Here is a 20393-nt window from a genome sequence, read left to right as displayed (position 1 = left end):
CTGCCTGGCATGATGTTTCACAAAATTCATATGGTTGGAAATACTGTTCACATGTCAACTAGCTTTAGTATAAAATTTACATAACAGGTCTTTATGTTCTTGTTTGTTCATTTGAAGGGAAACCAGAGTGTCTTCATGTTCTGCCACCATTGATTTAGTATGCGGATCAAGCTGTGTGGATCACTCCTGCTTCGCAATGTGTGTATTTCACCTATATACACTCACTCACAGTCCACAAACTAACTCACTAACTATCACAGCTAAACTCATATACATCTTGCACAGATAGCTAGTCTATAACAGCTTTAGCGAAACTCAGGAAGTCCCCCGCCACCGCCTTCTCTCTCTCTCTCTCTCTCTCTCTCTCTCTCTCTCTCTCTCTCTCTCCCCCCCCCCCCCCTTTTTTCCCTCTAGATGGGCTTGATACCCCCTTGGTGTAGTAGCCTGCCCATCCTACTTCTAATGTTTTATACATACGGTAGGTGAGCGATGTACCATGCTGATTCTTCTTAAACACTCCTTATTTTTTCCTTGTTAGCACAGCTTTCTTTGTGGTACTCTTGCTACAGCCATTTACCCTGAACATGATTTGTAGCTTGCAAAGTTAACCCACCAGGCTGTCAGAATTGCAGATTTGGTGAGCCCTCATTGTTAATATGTGTACCACTGAATTACTGTGTTTTGGGTTGTGATGAGATAACAGTGTTCAGGTATCTGTCCGTGCTTGTTGCCTTCCTCCTGATCATTCTGTGTCCAGGTTTCCAGTCATACAGACCTCAGTATCCAGGAAAGATAGCACATCATACATTACATTTCCACTGTGAACTGTATTATGCCATGTTGTTGTTTACACAGTGGTGGAAACTGCAACATTCATTTATAACATCTGGCAAATGACAACCATGTCAACCACTCACTGAATTTCATACGCAAGGGAGCAGAGACCCGTCGCCTCCTGAAAAGCTTTCGTAAACAGGTCTCACTGCTACACCATCTCTGTTCATCAAACTTTCCACTTTAAATAAGTGGTCATCAGGCAATGTCACACAAGGTCATACATATCTGGTGTAAGACACCCCTGTAAAATATTCACAGTGTCTATACTGGTACACTGGTAAACAATGATCTGACATTAAAGTGCAATATTCCCAGCAACGAGATTCGATAACCCTCTCTCTCTCAGTCTTGTCTCCCAATCTAAATATAGTACGTCCAGACACCCAGCTATTTTAAAATCTCTTTTCCATCCTCAAAGAATAAGGATTTGATCCAAAATCTGTGAACCTAATTCACTCACCAACACAAGTTCTATGGTGAAATTCATGGGCTAAATATCTGAAATTTTCCTGATCAAAACCAGAGTTCAACAGGGCAGCAACTATCTTCCTTCACCCCTCCTTCCACTGTTCTGAAAATGTCACCCAAAAGTGGGAAAACGAAACGAAAATTCAATATTATTGGATAAAGAAGGAGGGGAGGAAGGAAATTAGAATTTAACATCATGTCAACATTGAGTTCATTAGAGATGAAGCATGAGCCCCAATTGTTTCAAGGATGGGGATGGAAATTGGCTGTGCACTTTCAAAGGAACAATCCCAGCATTAATTTTTGAGAACATTTCTCATGCAGAAAAACAGCACTCCAGCTGAAACATTTTAAGAATGGATTTTAAAAAAGTCCTGACTTCAATAAAATATTTATTTGTAATGGTTACTGGTTTCAGTCAGGATGTGCCCATCTTCAGGCCATTTATACTGAAATGTAGATACAGAATGGATTTAGAGGGAAGTCTGATAATAGTAGTAACATACGAAACATATGATATACAACAAAAATTAAAAGAAGAAATTGTACCAACGATGATATGTGATGATGGTGAATGAATGGAGCAGCTTTTGTGATTCCACTAACATCAACAGCCAAAGAAAGTAATGTAGCTCCGTCCACTAAATATCGAATTATGTCAGCGATAACCAAAGAAACATACAGGACATAAAACAATAAGGTGCATACAGAATAGTTATACAAAAGCTAATAACAAATTAAGCAAATAGATACATCACTTTATATAAAATGAACCTAACTGCTCCATTTGTTACTAGCTTTTGTGTAACTGTTCTTTATGTATCTCACTGTAACAACTGTTTTACGTCCTGTATGGCTGACTGGCTATCACTAGTGTAATTCGGTATGAAATGGGAAGAGCACTGCATATTTAAGCAACAACTACGTTGTTGTCCTTAGTAGCTCACATTCCTTCACCGCCACCACCTACCATCATGAGCACAAACTCCTCTTTCAATTTAAGTTATAGACCATGTATTTTATATGTTACTACTATTACCAGACTCCCTCTAAAGCCATTTATCATTTATATTTCATTATAAACAGTCTGAAGATGGGAAAATTCTGATTGAAACTGGCAACCATTGCAAATATACATTTTATTGCAGTCAGCACTGTTTTTAATCCGTTTTTAAATCTCAGCATTTAGGGAAATAACAAAAAATCTAACTCTGGATGGCTGTGCATGGATTTCAACCATCGCCTCTTGAATATGAGTCAATTATTCAAATCACACACTTCCTCGTTCAGTAACTATTGGAAACCCATATACGAGGGCTATTCAGAAAGTAGGGAACGTTTCTGTCTGACGCCTCTATGTGCGTGCCAATTGCGTATATTTTGGTATGTATGTGCTCGGCAGCTCAGTCGGCATCCATCAGTGAAGCGGGAACATCTCTACGCATCTGGTTTTTTCAATATTCGAATTTGAAATGTGTGCTGCAACTGAAAATCCCTCCAGTTGTGAAACGCAGTCTGTGATACGGTTTTTGTTGGCAAAAAACCTAAAACCTACAAAAATTTATTGTGAACTGTGCAAAGTGCACGGAAACAACATAATGAGTGAATGTTCTGTCCAGAAATGGTGCATTCAGTTTAAAAATGGCCAAACCAACGTTCATGATGAAGAGAAGAGTGGCGCCCGAGCGTTGTGACTGATGATCTTGTCACTAAAGTTCATGAAACGATTTGTGAAAACCATCGCTTCACAATAACGGAGCTTTCGCTTTATTTTCCACAAGTTTCATGGACTTTGTTGTTTGAAATTGTCACTCAAAAGCTAGGCTGCCACAAGTCTCAGGCGACAGAATTTTACGATGAAGGTCTTTCAGACGTGTATAACAAAATGTATTTCTTGTACTTAGTTTTATTTCTAATGCCAAAACGTTGCCTACTTTCTGAATAGCCCTCGTAACTAAAGCTACAAAAAGATAATATCCAACTTGTATGCTTTCAAGCCTTTCAAGATAATGAAATGTCGTGTGACGAGGGCCTCCCGTCGGGTAGACCATTCGCCTGGTGCAAGTCTTTCGATTTGACGCCACTTCGGCGACTTGCGCGTCGATGGGGATGAAATGATGATGATTAGGAGAACACAACACCCAGACCCTGAGCGGAGAAAATCTCCGACCCAGCCGGGAATCGAACCCGGGCCCTGTGGATTGACAGTCTGTCGCGCTGACCACTCAGCTACCGGGGGGCGGACAGCCTTTCAAGATGAACTGGCCATAAGTTGTCTTAAAAACTTCTCTCCAAAAATACACAAGTAAATTCACACACGAGAGCCTACAGAACTCACATTTACAACAAAAAGGCTCACCCAAGTTGTTTTGTAAGTGGTCAGAAAGTGACATTCCATTGTGCTTTTCTTTTAGCTCATTTGTCTTTTAATTTCATGTACAGTTACTTTTCCTCTTTCTAAGTTGTGTTAGCACATATGATATACAATGACTATGTGATAATTTTAGAGATTATCTCCACATTTGTTTTTTCAATGAGTGTGATATACACCTCTACAATCAGGCACTACTACAGTTATTAAACCAGAAGCCCTGCATGCCAGTGAAACCCTCAAGGCTTCACATAAAAGATGACATGAAAAACACCCTAAAAGAAGAAAGCAAAAGTGTAATTAAGGTTCCTGACACCATACAAACTGGGGTCCAAACAAATCAGAAGTTGGTTAAAGACTACAATCCTGAAAAACATTACAAAAATTATCCAACCCCATGGCAGATATCCAAAAAAGAAGATTAAAATTCTATGGACACATCTACAGACATTCAACAACAAGACTTCCCCACAAAATTTTGACACACTTGGAACAACTGAAAACTATACCTTGGATTCAACCCATCAAAAAATATCTACAAACAGCCCAGATTAATTCCATAGACAGAAATTTGTAAAGTTGTAAAAATTGACAGGTGGGAAGAATAGGCGCAGAATGAAACTATGAATAAAAAGTGAACAAAATAGACTAAAGAAAGAAAGAGAATTTGTGGAGGGAAAAAATGGAAATTCAGAAAACTGATTCAAAAAGCTTTGTATGATCCTGTAGGATCCAGTTACACTTAATAAATATACCAAAAGTCTCCACCCTGATGAAGGCTGCCTGCAATAATAGCAGAAACACTGGTAATGTTACAGGGTTGTTACAAATGATTGAAGCAATTTCACAGCTCTACAATAACTTTATTATTTGAGATATTTTCACAATGCTTTGCACACACATACAAAAACTCAAAAAGTTTTTTTAGGCATTCACAAATGTTCGATATGTGCCCCTTTAGTGAATCGGCAGACATCAAGCCGATAATCAAGTTCTTCCCACACTCGGCGCAGCATGTCCCCATCAATGAGTTTGAAAGCATTGTTGAAGCGAGCTCACAGTTCTGGCACGTTTCTTGGTAGAGGAGGTTTAAACACTGAATCTTTCACATAACCCCACAGAAAGAAATCGCATGGGGTTAAGTCGGGAGAGCGTGGAGGCCATGACATGAATTGCTGATCATGATCTCCACCACGACCAATCCATCGGTTTTCCAATCTCCTGTTTAAGAAATGCCCAACATCATGATGGAAGTGCGGTGGAGCACCATCCTGTTGAAAGATGAAGTCGGCGCTGTCGGTCTCCAGTTGTGGCATGAGCCAATTTTCCAGCATGTCCAGATACACGTATCCTGTAACGTTTTTTTCGCAGAAGAAAAAGGGGCCGTAAACTTTAAACCATGAGATTGCACAAAACTCGTTAACTTTTGATGAATTGCTAATTTGCTGCACGAATGCGTGAGGATTCTCTACTGCCCAGATTCGCACATTGTGTCTATTCACTTCACCATTAAGAAAAAATGTTGCTTCATCACTGAAAACAAGTTTCGCACTGAACGCACCCTCTTCCATGAGCTGTTGCAACCGCGCCGAAAATTCAAAGCGTTTGACTTTGTCATCGGGTGTCAGAGCTTGTAGCAATTGCAAACGGTAAGGCTTCTGCTTTAGCCTTTTCCGTAAGATTTTCCAAACCGTCGGCTGTGGTACGTTTAGCTCCCTGCTTGCTTTATTCGTCGACTTCCGCGGGCTACGCGTGAAACTTGCCCGCACGCGTTCAACCGCTTCTTCGCTCACTGCAGGTCGACCCGTTGATTTCCCCTTACAGAGGCATCCAGAAGCTTTAAACTGCGCATACCATCGCCGAATGGAGTTAGCAGTTGGTGGATCTTTGTTGAACTTCGTCCTGAAGTGTCGTTGCACTGTTATGACTGACTGATGTGAGTGCATTTCAAGCACAACATACGCTTTCTCGGTTCCTGTCGCCATTTTGTCTCACTGCGCTCTCGAGCGCTCTGGTGGCAGAAACCTGAAGTGCGGCTTCAGCCGAACAAAACTTTATGAGTTTTTCTACGTATCTGTAGTGTGTCGTGACCATATGTCAATGAATGGAGCTACAGTGAATTTATGAAATCGCTTCAATCATTTGTAATAGCCCTGTATAACATGCGGTCACACTTCAAGAACGATTTTACTGAAATAGACTCTGTCCATGAAAACCTACACTTTTATATGCACCATAATATCACATCTGAAAAATAAATTACTTAACTGGCAATATTTCTCATGCAGAGTTCTCACATACAACAGATCATCATTCAAATATTCAGCAGTCTGTCACCATCCAGTTTTTTGGGTTTTGGGAAAACAATAACAGTTCTCTGCCTAAAATTGGTTATCTTTTTTGTAGCACTATTTAAGTTTGCAGCAATAGACAATTGTTTCTATCAAAAAGTAGAGGCATTTTCACATAAGGCAACATAATGATTCACTGACTGAAGGCTTCTCAAGGTCATTTTCCTTTTCCCATCCAACTAAACAATTACAATATCTGCGGAGCACAGTTTTTGAATTTGTAGCAAATAAACCTTGACTAGAACATTACTGGGCCCTTTTTCATTCATAGCCATATATTCTCATACTTGACAACACTAAAGAGAGAACTAACAGGGTATTTAAAGTGGAAGTAGAAGCAAAATGAAAACTCTTTGGGTTGCCCAGAGAGACTCTCGCAATGCGGCAGGAAAGAGCACCTGAAATGACAGAACTAAAATGACATCAAACAGTACTGTTTGGTCTTTGGCTGCTGCCAATGTTAGTTAGCAGACAACATTATGTTTAGAGTAACTACCGTATTTACCCGATTAGAGAATTAGATCTTTTCCCAAATTCATCATCAAAAAATACACGGGTGTCTTCTAATCGCAGGTTAAAATAGTGCTGCTGAGGTTAACATTTTTACATTGTTTACGAGTGTTTATAGGGATCGTCTTTACATTTGTGGATGAAGCTTTGGCTACTGAGGTCACATGCAGATTTATTTTGAAAAATTTGGAAGGGGCAAACGATACTCACTTTCAAACAGGCTCATGATTTCTCCGATATGACAAAACACTCGATACACTGTCAACGTTGTTAGAACTGTCACATGACATTTGACTCGTGAAGCGCTAGTGCAAGGGATGCGTGAGAAACTATGAACTAATCACCAGAACAATCTATTTCTCTGCTTAAATTCAGATAGTTTTGTGAAACACAGGAGAAAATAGCACTAAATCTATCATCTTACAAATTCTTGTTGTATTTGAATAGATTTTCAATCAATGTTCTCATACATGTATGGGTATCGTGTGCAAACATTACAGTAAGCGTGATTTTTAAGTAAAGGTAACATTCAAAAGTGGAAACGTTGTCCTTCAAAAAACAGTATTTTATTCTGAACCCAGATTGGCATTTTATATGATTACAAGAGACTGTAATGATTTACTTAGTGGGTTGAAAATGAGAAATTTGGATGCTGTTAACAGATGCCAGTAGATGGTGGGATGAGTGAAATTCAAGAGTTCAACCAAATCATGGTTGTAATCTTTTATTTATGTGTAAGTTGCTGCTGTTACATATGACTTGCAAAGTAGAAGATATTGCAGTTTGTGTCTGCCAGTTGCTCAAGCACAGCACTAGGTAAGGTTGGAGGAGAAACAGTGGTATCAGCCTAGCTGCAAAGAAGATGAGTGTGGGGAGGGGAGTGGTGAGCAGGCAGCAAATACCGTCTGATTGCCAAACATTGATATCCATACCATTTATTTTGGCCTTTAGGAACATCTACCATGTTTAAACTGCAGTTTGCCTGAATTCATTTGTAGTTGGAATTGAAATGACTTCAAAATTGCATAAATACTCAACACTGGTATTTGTTTCTACAGGAGACAGTAAAAGCCTAGACAGAGGGCAATGACATACTTATGTGGTTCGTGCTGCAATGTTGTCAACGCTCACTGGGACACGACTGGAATGAAAGGCGGTGTGTCAGCTGCCAGTCCTATGTAGTCAGTGAAGGGTCAGTGGGCAGACGATATGTTTGGAAGCAAGAGACATAGTAACATTCTCACATCGGCACAGAAATGAAATACGATACGTATTTGGATAAAAACAGCTGTGTTCTCAGGTCTGCAATATCCACAACCCTCAGAAATCACAACCTATTTGGAACAAACAGCAAATATTTATGACAAGAAAGATATAAATTTCACAGCTCAGCTGTTAGGATGATGATAATGATACCATAGACGACAGGGTTGGTAAGTGAAAAATGTAGAAAATAAAATAGTCACAAATTAATGTAAACCATTTCTTTTTGTTTATTTTATTTCTCAATGTATTTCCAAACCGCAGACGTTCAATAAATTTAGAATAGGTACAACATTACCTGTTTAGGCAGATATTTTATGCCAATAAAACAGTTTGTCATTTGATGAGTCAAAATATGTTAAAAGTAAATTTTTCTCAAGAAACCTCAAGAAAAAATGGGGGTCATCTTATACTCAGGTAAATATGGTACATCTATGAAACCAGAAGAAAGAAACAGAGTTAACAATGACCGAAATGTTGAGTTTCATAGACGTCAAAAACATCTTAGTTGTTGACACACTATCTGCATTAAGCACTGTGCAACCAGCGAGGTTAAGTTGGTAGCAAACAAAAAACAATATATGTCAACACATTGCAACATATATCAATTCAGTTACTCCCAAGCAGCTACCTTGCAGGCTGAAAGTCCCACGCACATATGCAGTTCTTTAACAGAACCCGCAACTGAGTCCTACAATTCCATATGCAGAATGTATCTTCCAGAGACCTTTCACTTACCTGACAACTGATGAAGGCACCTAAGCATAACTTACAAGCACCCTGACACACTGCTGTGTTCATGCAGAGGTGCATTTTTATTTTATTTTACAAACACATTATTATGCACCTACTCTTTGCAAATAAGGCTTTGCCAGAATATCATTTTTGTCCAATACCAATACAGCAACCAAAAACTGGTTACTGAGTCAACATCTGAACATCTGTGTACATATATTAAAGCTATCTGAAACTACCACAGGTAAAAATCACTCATCTGGATACAATCTGCTACAAAATAGCATTTGCTACGTAATTTTTATTTTCAGCCTCAAATTTGTATTTATGCCTAGTAATGCCACACTTGCACCTTTGTTTAACATGTAGAATTTTGCTTGTATTTTTTTACTAACAACAACGTATTTGTTGAATAGGAAGTGATGATAACTTCTGTGTAATGTGCTACAAGAGAGAGAGAAAGAAAGAGAGAGAGAGAGAGAGAGAGAGAATAAAATGAGTAAAGATACTCATTGTATAGTGTAAAGAATGAGTACAGTAATTGAAAAGCACGTAGAAATGAAGCTGAATGTGATATTTCGGCTTTCATACTTACAATCAAATCCTGAGAGAAAGATTGTGTGTACAATAATTTTTTTTCAGGGCTAATTGAATATGAAAATATACTGGGTAGGAACAAACTACAATTGTCCTTTCCCATTCCGATCACCAAACAGTGCCAATGTTAAGTAGCTACAGGAATCAAAAGAAGAAGTTTAACAATATAGCTCTGCCTCTGAACTTCTCACATCATCAGAGCTCATGTGCATAAATACAATCTTACCATATACTTGTGGCGCACACACACACACACACACACACACACACACACACACACACACACACACATATACATATAGTTATAATAGATGGAAACATTCCACGTAGGAAAAATATATCTAAAAAAAAGATGATGTGACTTACCAAATGAAAGTGCTGGCAGGTCGACAGACACACAAACAAACACAAACATACACACAAAATTCAAGCTTTCGCAACAAACTGTTGCCTCATCAGGAAAGAGGGGCTTTCCTGATGAGGCAACAGTTTGTTGCGAAAGCTTGAATTTTGTGTGTATGTTTGTGTTTGTTTGTGTGTCTGTCGACCTGCCAGCACTTTCATTTGGTAAGTCACATCATCTATATATCACATTCTCCAAGTGTGGTTTGTGTATGTGTGTGTGAGGTGGGGGAAGAGAGAGGATGAGGGAGGGGTAGAGGGAGATGGAGGGTGGGAGCAAGGAGTACAGGAAGAGGGTGGGGAGAAAGTGTTCCACATATGAACATAGATTCAAAGGCTAAGCTAAAATGTTAGTTCTTCTTGGATACCTATCAGCTACTTGTATTGTGCTACCTTAACACAGTTCATAGTTGTTTGCCATTGAGAATTTTTTCACTGCTACATTAACACTGCTACATTAGCTTTGAGGGATGAAGTAGTGAAGGCAGAAGAGGATCAAGTAGGTAAAAAGACGAGGGCTAGTAGAAATCCTTGGGTAACAGAAGAAATATTGAATTTAATTCATGAAAGGAGAAAATATAAAAATGCAGTAAATGAAGCAGGCAAAAAGGAATACAAATGTCTCAAAAATGAGATCGACAGGAAGTGCAAAATGGCTAAGCAGGGATGGCTAGAGGACAAATGTGAGGATGTAGAGGCTTATCTCACTAGGGGTAAGATAGATACTGCCTACAGGAAAATTAAAGAGACCTTTGGAGATAAGAGAACCACTTGTATGAACATCAAGAGGTCAGATGGAAACCCAGTTCTAAGCAAAGAAGGGAAAGCAGAAAGGTGGAAGGAGTATATAGAGGGTCTATACAAGGGCGATGTACTTGAGGACAATATTATGGAAATGGAAGAGGATGTAGATGAAGATGAAATGGGAGATATGATACTGCATGAAGAGTTTGACAGAGCACTGAAAGACCTAAGTCGAAACAAGGCCCCGGGAGTAGACAACATTCCATTAGAACTACTGACGGCCTTGGGAGAGCCAGTCCTGACAAAACTCTACCATCTGGTGAGCAAGATGTATCAAACAGGCGAAATACCCTCAGACTTCAAGAAGAATATAATAATTCCAATCCCAAAGAAAGCAGGTGTTGACAGATGTGAGAATTACCGAACAATCAGTTTAATAAGTCACAGCTGCAAAATACTAACACGAATTCTTTACAGACGAATGGAAAAACTAGTAGAAGCCGACCTCGGGGAAGATCAGTTTGGATTCCGTGGAAATACTTGAACACGTGAGGCAATACTGACCTTACGACTTATCTTAGAAGAAAGATTAAGGAAAGGCAAACCTACGTTTCTAGCATTTGTGGACTTAGAGAAAGCTTTTGACAATGTTGACTGGAATACTCTCTTTCAAATTCTAAAGGTGGCAGGGGTAAAATACAGGGAGCGAAAGGCTATTTACAATTTGTACAGAAACCAGATGGCAGTTATAAGAGTCGAGAGACATGAAAGGGAAGCAGTGGTTGGGAAGGGAGTAAGACAGGGTTGTAGCCTCTCCCCGATGTTATTCAATCTGTATATTGAGCAAGCAGTAAAGGAAACAAAAGAAAAATTCGGAGTAGGTATTAAAATCCATGGAGAAGAAATAAAAACTTTGAGGTTCGCCGATGACATTGTAATTCTGTCAGAGACAGCAAAGGACTTGGAAGAGCAGTTGAATGGAATGGACAGTGTCATAAAAGGAGGATATAAGATGAACATCAACAAAAGCAAAACGAGGATAATGGAATGTAGTCTAATTAAGTCGGGTGATGTTGAGGGTATTAGATTAGGAAATGAGACACTTAAAGTAGTAAAGGAGTTTTGCTATTTGGGGAGCAAAATAACTGATGATGGTCGAAGTAGGAAGGATATAAAATGTAGACTGGCAATGGCAAGGAAAGCGTTTCTGAAGAAGAGAAATTTGTTAACATCGAGTATAGATTTAAGTGTCAGGAAGTCATTTCTGAAAGTATTTGTATGGAGTGTAGCCATGTATGGAAGTGAAACATGGACGGTAAATAGTTTGGACAAGAAGAGAACAGAAGCTATCGAAATGTGGTGCTACAGAAGAATGCTGAAGATTAGATGGGTAGATCACATAACTAATGAGGAGGTACTGAATAGGATTGGGGAGAAGAGGAGTTTGTGGCACATCTTGACCAAAAGAAGGGATCGGTTGGTAGGACATGTTCTGAGGCATCAAGGGATCACCAATTTAGTATTGGAGGGCAGCGTGGAGGGTAAAAATCGTAGGGGGAGACCAAGAGATGAATACACTAAGCAGATTCAGAAGGATGTAGGTTGCAGTAGGTACTGGGAGATGAAGAAGCTTGCACAGGATAGAGTAGCATGGAGAGCTGCATCAAACCAGTCTCAGGACTGAAGACCACCACAACAACAACAACAACATTAACACTGCAACAAATTATTATGAGTTTTCCATAGTTCTTATGCAGTTCTGGTGCCAGTGTACAAAGGTTTAGCAATTACCATGTTTATACAGTTCAAAAAACAGTGAAATTAGACTGCTCATAATAGCTTTTCTATGATGTGAGTGACTCCTGCAAGTTTAGACACACTCAATACAATTCATACACAAAAAAAAAAGAAATTATACGTACCCAAAACATCCTCTGACTGGCCGGCTAATGACAGACCACAATGCCAATATAAATCGTAGTGGAAGAAATGTATACACAAACAAAAATGAATCAGCACACTGCAACAGAAGAAATATTGAACACACCATCAACAATTAGAAAATCAATCCAACAGAAGTTTATTAAAATGAGAGAAATAAATATAACAGCAACAAAAGTAAGTGTTGCCTGCTGTAACAAAACATAAATGTTGTCAAGTTATCAGCCACTTAAAATTGTTGAAATCACTGGAGTCTTAAGTATTGACTGAAGTAAGAGCATGTGGGTGGGTGGGAGATGGGTAACCGGGATCTGCCACAAGGCCAGAGCGGCCATCTTGACCAGCAAGTTAGGGGAATGGAAGTTCGGTTTTACCAAGGTACGGTGAAGTGATATTTCATTATAATATAAATACAATATTACCATATACTTGTGGCACTATAGTGCATCAGTTGAGACATTGACATTACAAATATAATAAAAGCTGTAGAAGTTAGTCACAGTAAATGAATGTTCTTACAAAAATACCCTTAGAACATTAATAATTGCTTAGCACTTCATGTGATCTTAACAAACAACATATTGGGTGAAAGCCACACATTTATATGTTTTCATTTATTAAGTTATTGTGTTTTATATCTTTTCAGTTATGTAAGTGTGTTAAATCATTGAATTCCCCACATTTATGCAACAAATGAACTGGCATCCCCTATGTCTCTACCACTTAACCATATGTCTAGATTATTATTTGAGTTCTAATTTAATTAAAAGTTAATTCAGCCAGTATTAAAAAAACTTGTAATTCAAAAGTGCTAAATTGTTTGTAATATTGGATAGCACCAATAGATGGAGTGTAAAAGGATGAATCTATTGAACAGGCCAACTTTATTGTTTTACATGTATTAACAACTATTTCCTTGTTATTTGTCAAATGCATGTATGCACAAAATTTATGTTTTAATTAATTGTGCTTAAACTATTGTATACAGAATAATATCTTCAGTCTTAATGGAACTGGAAGAAAAGCTTTTATTTAAGCCACTTATCAAATTTGTAACTTGTTTCTCAAATGGTGGTCCATTTTCTGTAAGTTTAATTATACATATGTTATGGATTTTGGTGGCACCAGGTCATTCTGCATCTGGAAGTCAGCCTGTATGGATCAGTCCTAAGGTAACATGCAGGTGAACCAATAATGCAGTTTCAGGCTGGTAAAAATGATTGAGTTTGGGTGGCAAGCTGCCAAGTGAATACTTTAACATTCGTTTGTACTTATAAAAATTTCTAAGTCACATAGGACTTAGACTCTAAGAGATGGCTGAACTCTAAGAGATGGCTGGAGCTTTAACATATCATGAGCACCCAATGATGTGCAGCTTGAACTTGAACTTATTTTGGTTTCATTTTGGAATGAACACTGGACAGATTACGAGAATCGCCTTGAGAATTCACACACATTAATATAATGATTGGCATAAGAAGAGTTTAAGTGTTACGAGCTGGCGAACATATCATGTTAATTAATGGAATGGGACTCTTGTTTTTCACATACCGGTGACGTTTAGATAGCATTTGGGAACTCTCCTGCCAATTTAACACACACACACACACACACACACACACACACACACACACACACACACACACACACACGTCATTGACCACTAGACATACAAGGGACTATCCAAAATTTTCGGGACTGGTGCTGCCATCTGTTGAAATCCTTACCTTTGGACTAATGCTCACCATCACCCTCGAAGTAGTTCCCATCTGCACATGAACACCGGTCCCAGCACTTCTGCCACTGGTCAAACGTTTTCTGGAAGTCCTGTTCTTCAAGGGTGTTATTCACCACCAGCGATGCTTCTTGAATCCTTTCTAGAATATTTAACTGACAGCCTTTCAACTTGAGTTTCAGTTTTGGGAATAGCGTGAAGTCGTAAAGTGCCAAATCTGGCGAGTATGGTGGGTGGGGTACAACCGCCATGTTGTTTTTTGTCAAAAATGTCCTGGTGAGCAAGGACGTGTGACAGGGTGCGTTGTCGTGATGCAGCAGCCAGTTCCCTTGATGACAAAGTTTGGGCTGTCGCAAAATGTCCCAGTAGTATGCGGAATTCATTGTTTGGTTGGGTGGGAAGAATTCTTTGTGCACAATTCCCTTAGTATCAAAGAAAACAATGATCATACTCTTCACTTTGCTCTTCACTTGCCTCACTTTTTTGGGTTTGGAGAGCCTGGGCTCTTTCACTGAGACGATTATTGCTTTGTCTCTGGGTCATAACCATAAATCCAGCTCTCGTTGCCGGTACTAACCCGTGACAAGAATGTTGGATCATCAGATTTGGTCTGAAGAAGGTCCGTGCATACTTCAACACGCTGTGCCTTCTGATCGGCAATCAAGATCCTTGGCACAAATTTTGCGCGGACACGATGCATGCCCAATTCATCAGTCAACATTCATTGGCATGTCTCATAACCAATACCCACTTCATCAGCAAGGTCTTGAATGGTTCGACGTCGATGTGCACGAACCAATTGTTGAAGTCTGGCAACAATGACTGGTGTTGTGCGGCTAACGGGCCTTCCAGTGTGATCATCAGCTTCAACGTCTGTACGGCCGGCCCTGAACCGAGCATGCCATTCAAACACATGTGTACGGCTCATGCTCTGTCCCCCAAACACTCGTTCTATCATTGCAAGGGTCTCTGTAGCACTTTTCCCAAGATTTGCGCAGAATTTTATACACACGCACTGTTCTGTTCGCAGATACATCGTAAAATCGCCACACCAAACACAGAGTATTATGAAATCACTGTGGACACACAACACTTACTCCCTGCTGAATGCCACTCCGCACACTGACTCATCAGATATGCAGCTCTCGCCACCTAGCGGTGCAAAGATCTACTACTCCTACTTTCCAGATGGTAGCACCAGTCCCAAAAATTTTGGATTCCTCCTTATACTCCTAGCTGCTGCATCTGCTAACAGATTTTCTTGAATTTCCGTTTTCCTGACATCCTTTCTGGTTTTTTCAAGCAGGAGTGGACTGTTATATGATTTGGGATACTTTCTCTGACGGGTACGTGCATTGATGAAATTATGTGGAATTTATTAGGTCAAAACAGATACAAAATTTCACTGTCATCTACTTCATCCATCACTGAATTGAAAGAAACCCTCTGTAAAAGTGGGACTTCAGGAAATGCAATGGGAAATCCACAAAAGAATTTCTTAGTGCCATTAACTTAATAATGGTCTCTGAGACATCTTATCATTGTTTGAGTAGTGGTATACCTTATTGGATTAACTTCATTAACCTAGACCAATATTATAGTGTTACAGAGCTGTACACGTACACTCGACCTCACTGGTTGAGAGACAGTGAACCAAAAAAACCACAGCCATCAATTCTCTGGTAACCACTTCCAATTAATGATCTTCCCTTACTGGCTCATCTAAATACTTTGATTTGTTTACATGCATCACCCTCTCAGTTACTAATTGCAAATCAAATTCTCCCTAGCGAATCTTCTGTGAATTCCTCCACAATTCACTAATGACTTCCTTAGACGATTTAAGAAAAATTACTGGATGTCCATTTCCATTTTGGGTTAAATGTAGAGAATCTGTAACTTACACTTCTTCCTGCCTCATCCTTTAATTCTTCCCATACATGCTCTATGTGTTTCAGTATATACAGGGTGAAGCAAAATCCGTGCACGCGGGCTTTGCAACGCGACTGCTCACATGCCAGTGATAAATAAATGTCTGTCTCTGGCGAGTACATTAGGCAGCAAAAGGCCGTTAAAGAGTGGCAATCTGGCAACACTGTAACCACATGTATAGTAACTACCTCTGTCGGCACATATTAGTTGTGCTGTATAGTTAGTGCACTGTATAGAGTTTTGAGTTAGCATGCAAGAGGTCGATGGTTCGATCCTGGGTTGAGACATATGTTTTTTATTTGGTAAATGTAGTCCAGCTGGTACGGTATCTGGCATCTTAATCATCAACAGCAATTGCAGCGGGTCCTCTGGAAAACATATGCCCTTACATACTACAACTGTAAAAATGGACGATTGGTCAGCTTTGAAAGAAGCCCTTTCCATGCCGTACACATGAATTTATTTGCACCACTTCATTTACTAGATGCGAAACCTATTTTCTTTGTACCCTCCTCCAATGCTCCCACAGATTAGCACCAACTGTTACTCTTGCATCCTTAAGATCTATTACAGTTCGTTAGGGCCCTACGTTACCAGTAGACTAGCAATGTGCTTTGCGAATGATGTCCAAACTCAGTTACTATTTGTATGTATTATCACCATGGTCCTACAAATTATACCTTTCAACATTGAGTCTGGTAACCGTATGCTGTTTGCTATGTATCTCAATGCATTGTTATCATCATCATCATCATCATTATTATTATTATTACTATTATTATTATCATCATCATCTTTACTTTCTCAGACGTTAAGTCTGGTTAAGAATGGAGTGACGCGGACCTTTATCAAGCGTCACTTCCTTTTAGCTGTACGGTACATGTTATATTGCATTTAGGAACTTTCGGGTAATTGAACATGTATCAATAATTACGGATTTCTGTAGTTGTATATATATGTTTGGATGTAGCTGTATTACATTGATGTATTGGTGGATATTGTGTGGTATGACTCCTGTAGTTGATAGTATAATTGGTATGATGTCAACTTTATCCTGATGCCACATGTCTTTGACTTCCTCAGCCAGTTGGATGTATTTTTCAATTTTTTCTCCCGTTTTCTTTTGTATATTTGTTGTATTGGGTATGGATATTTCGATTAGTTGTGTTAATTTCTTCTTTTTATTGGTGAGTATGATGTCAGGTTTGTTATGTGGCGTTGTTTTATCTGTTATAATGGTTCTGTTCCAGTATAATTTGTATTCATCATTCTCCAGTACATTTTGTGGTGCATACTTGTATGTAGGAACTTGTTGTTTTAAAAGTTTATGTTTTAAGGCAAGCTGTTGATGTATTATTTTTGCGACATTGTCATGTCTTCTGGGGTATTCTGTATTTGCTAGTATTGTACATCCGCTTGTGATGTGATCTACTGTTTCTATTTGTTGTTTACAAAGTCTGCATTTATCTGTTGTGGTATTGGGATCTTTAATAATATGCTTGCTGTAATACCTGGTGTTTACTGTTTGATCCTGTATTGCAATCATGAATCCTTCTGTCTCACTGTATATATTGCCTTTTCTTAGCCATGTGTTGGATGCGTCTTGATCGATGTGTGGCTGTGTTAGATGATACGGGTGCTTGCCATGAAGTGTTTTCTTTTTCCAATTTACTTTCTTCGTATCTGTTGATGTTATGTGGTCTAAAGGGTTGTAGAGGTGGTTATGAAATTGTAGTGGTGTAGCCGATCTATTTATATGAGTGATTGCTTTGTGTATTTTGCTAGTTTCTGCTCGTTCTATAAAGAATTTTCTTAAATTGTCTACCTGTCCATAATGTAGGTTTTTTATATCGATAAATCCCCTTCCTCCTTCCTTTCTGCTTAATGTGAATCTTTCTGTTGCTGAATGTATGTGATGTATTCTATATTTGTGGCATTGTGATCGTGTAAGTGTATTGAGTGCTTCTAGGTCTGTGTTACTCCATTTCACTACTCCAAATGAGTAGGTCAATATTGGTATGGCATAAGTATTTATAGCTTTTGTCTTGTTTCTTGCTGTCAATTCTGTTTTCAGTATTTTTGTTAGTCTTTGTCTATATTTTTCTTTTAGTTCTTCTTTAATATTTGTATTATCTATTCCTATTTTTTGTCTGTATCCTAGATATTTATAGGCATCCGTTTTTTCCATCGCTTCTATGCAGTCGCTGTGGTTATCCAATATGTAATCTTCTTGTTTAGTGTGTTTTCCCTTGACTATGCTATTTTTCTTACATTTGTCTGTTCCAAAAGCCATACTTATATCATTGCTGAATACTTCTGTTATCTTTAGTAATTGGTTGAGTTGTTGATTTGTTGCTGCCAGTAGTTTTAGATCATCCATGTATAGCAAATGTGTGATTTTGTGTGGGTATGTTCCAGTAATATTGTATCCATAATTTGTATTATTTAGCATGTTGGATAGTGGGTTCAGAGCAAGGCAGAACCAGAAAGGACTTAATGAGTCTCCTTGGTATATTCCACGCTTAATCTGTATTGGCTGTGATGTGATATTATTTGAATTTGTTTGGATATTAAGTGTGGTTTTCCAATTTTTCATTACTATGTTTAGGAACTGTATCAATTTAGGATCTATTTTGTATATTTCCAATATTTGTAGTAACCATGAGTGGGGTACACTATCAAAAGCTTTTTGGTAATCAATGTATGCGTAGTGTAGCGACCTTTGTTTAGTTTTAGCTTGATATGTCACCTCTGCATCTATTATCAGTTGCTCTTTACATCCTCGTGCTCCTTTGCAACAGCCTTTTTGTTCTTCATTTATAATTTTGTTCTGTGTTGTATGTGTCATTAATTTCTGTTTAATGATTGAAGTTAATATTTTGTATATTGTTGGTAGGCATGTTATGGGGCGATATTTAGCTGGGTTCGCTGTGTCTGCTTGATCTTTAGGTTTCAGATAAGTTATTCCATGTGTAAGTGTATCAGGGAATGTGTATGGTTCTGCAATGTAACTGTTAAATAATTTAGTTAGATGTGAATGTGTTGAGGTGAACTTCTTTAACCAGAAATTTGCTATTTTATCATTTCCAGGGGCTTTCCAATTGTGAGTAGAATTAATTGCTTGGGTGACTTCATGTTGCAAAATTATCACTTCAGGCATTTGTGGTATCATCTTGTATGTGTGTGTTTCTGCTTGTATCCATCGTGCATGCCTGTTATGTTGTACCGGGTTTGACCATATGTTGCTCCAGAAGTGTTCCATGTCTGTTATGTTTGGTGGATTGTTTATTTTAATGTGTGTGTTATCTATTGTCTGGTAAAATTTCTTTTGGTTTGTGTTGAATGTTTGGTTTTGTTTCCTTCTATTTTCACTTTTTTTGTATCTTCTGAGTCGTTTGGCTAATGCTTGTAATTTCTGCTTCTTTTCGTCTAATTGCTCTGTCGCTTCTTGTTGTGAGATTTTACCTAACCTTTTTCGTTTTTTTTCCGAGATTTCATTTCTTATAAATTGTGTTAGCTGTCCAATGTCCTTTCTCAGTTTTTCTATTCTGATCTGTAGCCTGTGTTGCCATGCTGGTTTTGTGGGTTTCTTCTGTGTGTTGGTTGGTTCTGATCTCTGTCTAGTGTGTATATTTAGTGTAGTGAGTGCTCCTATATAAACCAGTAGTTGTAACTCTTCCATAGTTGTGTTTTCATTTATTTTGTTGTGTATGATTGTGTTGATAGTTTTTATTGTTGTTTCGACTTGGGGGTTATTTGGTGGTCTATGCAAGAATGGTCTAATGTCTGTATTTGTGTCTTTGTATTCTATATATGTTAGCTGAAATTTTTCTTCTATATCTAGCATCTGTGTCACTTCGTGTTCTATTTGTGCTTGTTCTGGTGGCTGTCTTAAGATTTCGTTTTCCTCTGATTGTTTAATTGGTGCGTGTTGTTCTTTGTTTGTTTGCTCTGGGATGTTTGAGTCCATTACTGTATTTTCTTCTTCTTCTGATTGCACATTATTTTGTTCCAGTATTTGTTGTACTTGTTGTTTGATGTTTTCTAATTCTGACTGGGGTATCCTGTTATTTTTGATTATTACACGGATCTGATCAGCTAGTCGTCGTTCTGTTAAAAATTTTAATTCTGGGTATCTGGTAATAAATGTTGTGTATACTTGTGATCTGTATCCAGTTGTGTTGGTTCCTAGGTTTGTTGCTTGGTAATAACAGAACATGAGGTGTCGATTAACTTCATCTGACCATCTCATCCTCTGTCTTTGTTTTCCTTCTAGGGTGGTTGCAGGAAGCATATCCTGCAAAACACCTCTATTTGGATTTAAATCATTTTCCAGTTGGCTAGCAGTGTCGTTACCATTGTGGGCGGGCATAGGGTTCAAGCGTCGTCCCCGACCATGACGGCGCTTGTCCGAGGCTTCTTTAGTTCTGTCCTGAACCAACTAATCACACTAAAAGGGGGGTTAGCCCTATTAGTGGTTTGTTCTTTTCGTCGCCTTTTACGACTG

The 20393-nt window shown here is 38.6% G+C and overlaps 1 protein-coding gene across 2 annotated transcripts in view; it reads right to left on the bottom strand.

Annotated features, from left to right (window-relative positions):
- The window catches only part of LOC126248196 (protein TAPT1 homolog), a 137931-nt gene that overhangs the window by 98393 nt on the left and 19145 nt on the right, over positions 1-20393 (bottom strand). For both annotated transcript variants that reach the window (XM_049948996.1, XM_049949005.1), the window contains exon 3: positions 12201-12298. In XM_049948996.1, coding sequence (XP_049804953.1) covers positions 12201-12298 — 98 coding nt within the window. The remainder of the gene's footprint in view (positions 1-12200; positions 12299-20393) is intronic.

Source organism: Schistocerca nitens, chromosome 1 (genome assembly GCF_023898315.1).
Source record: "Schistocerca nitens isolate TAMUIC-IGC-003100 chromosome 1, iqSchNite1.1, whole genome shotgun sequence".
In the NCBI taxonomy this organism is placed as follows: domain Eukaryota; kingdom Metazoa; phylum Arthropoda; class Insecta; order Orthoptera; family Acrididae; genus Schistocerca; species Schistocerca nitens.
This window is presented reverse-complemented; position numbering and strand designations above follow the sequence as displayed.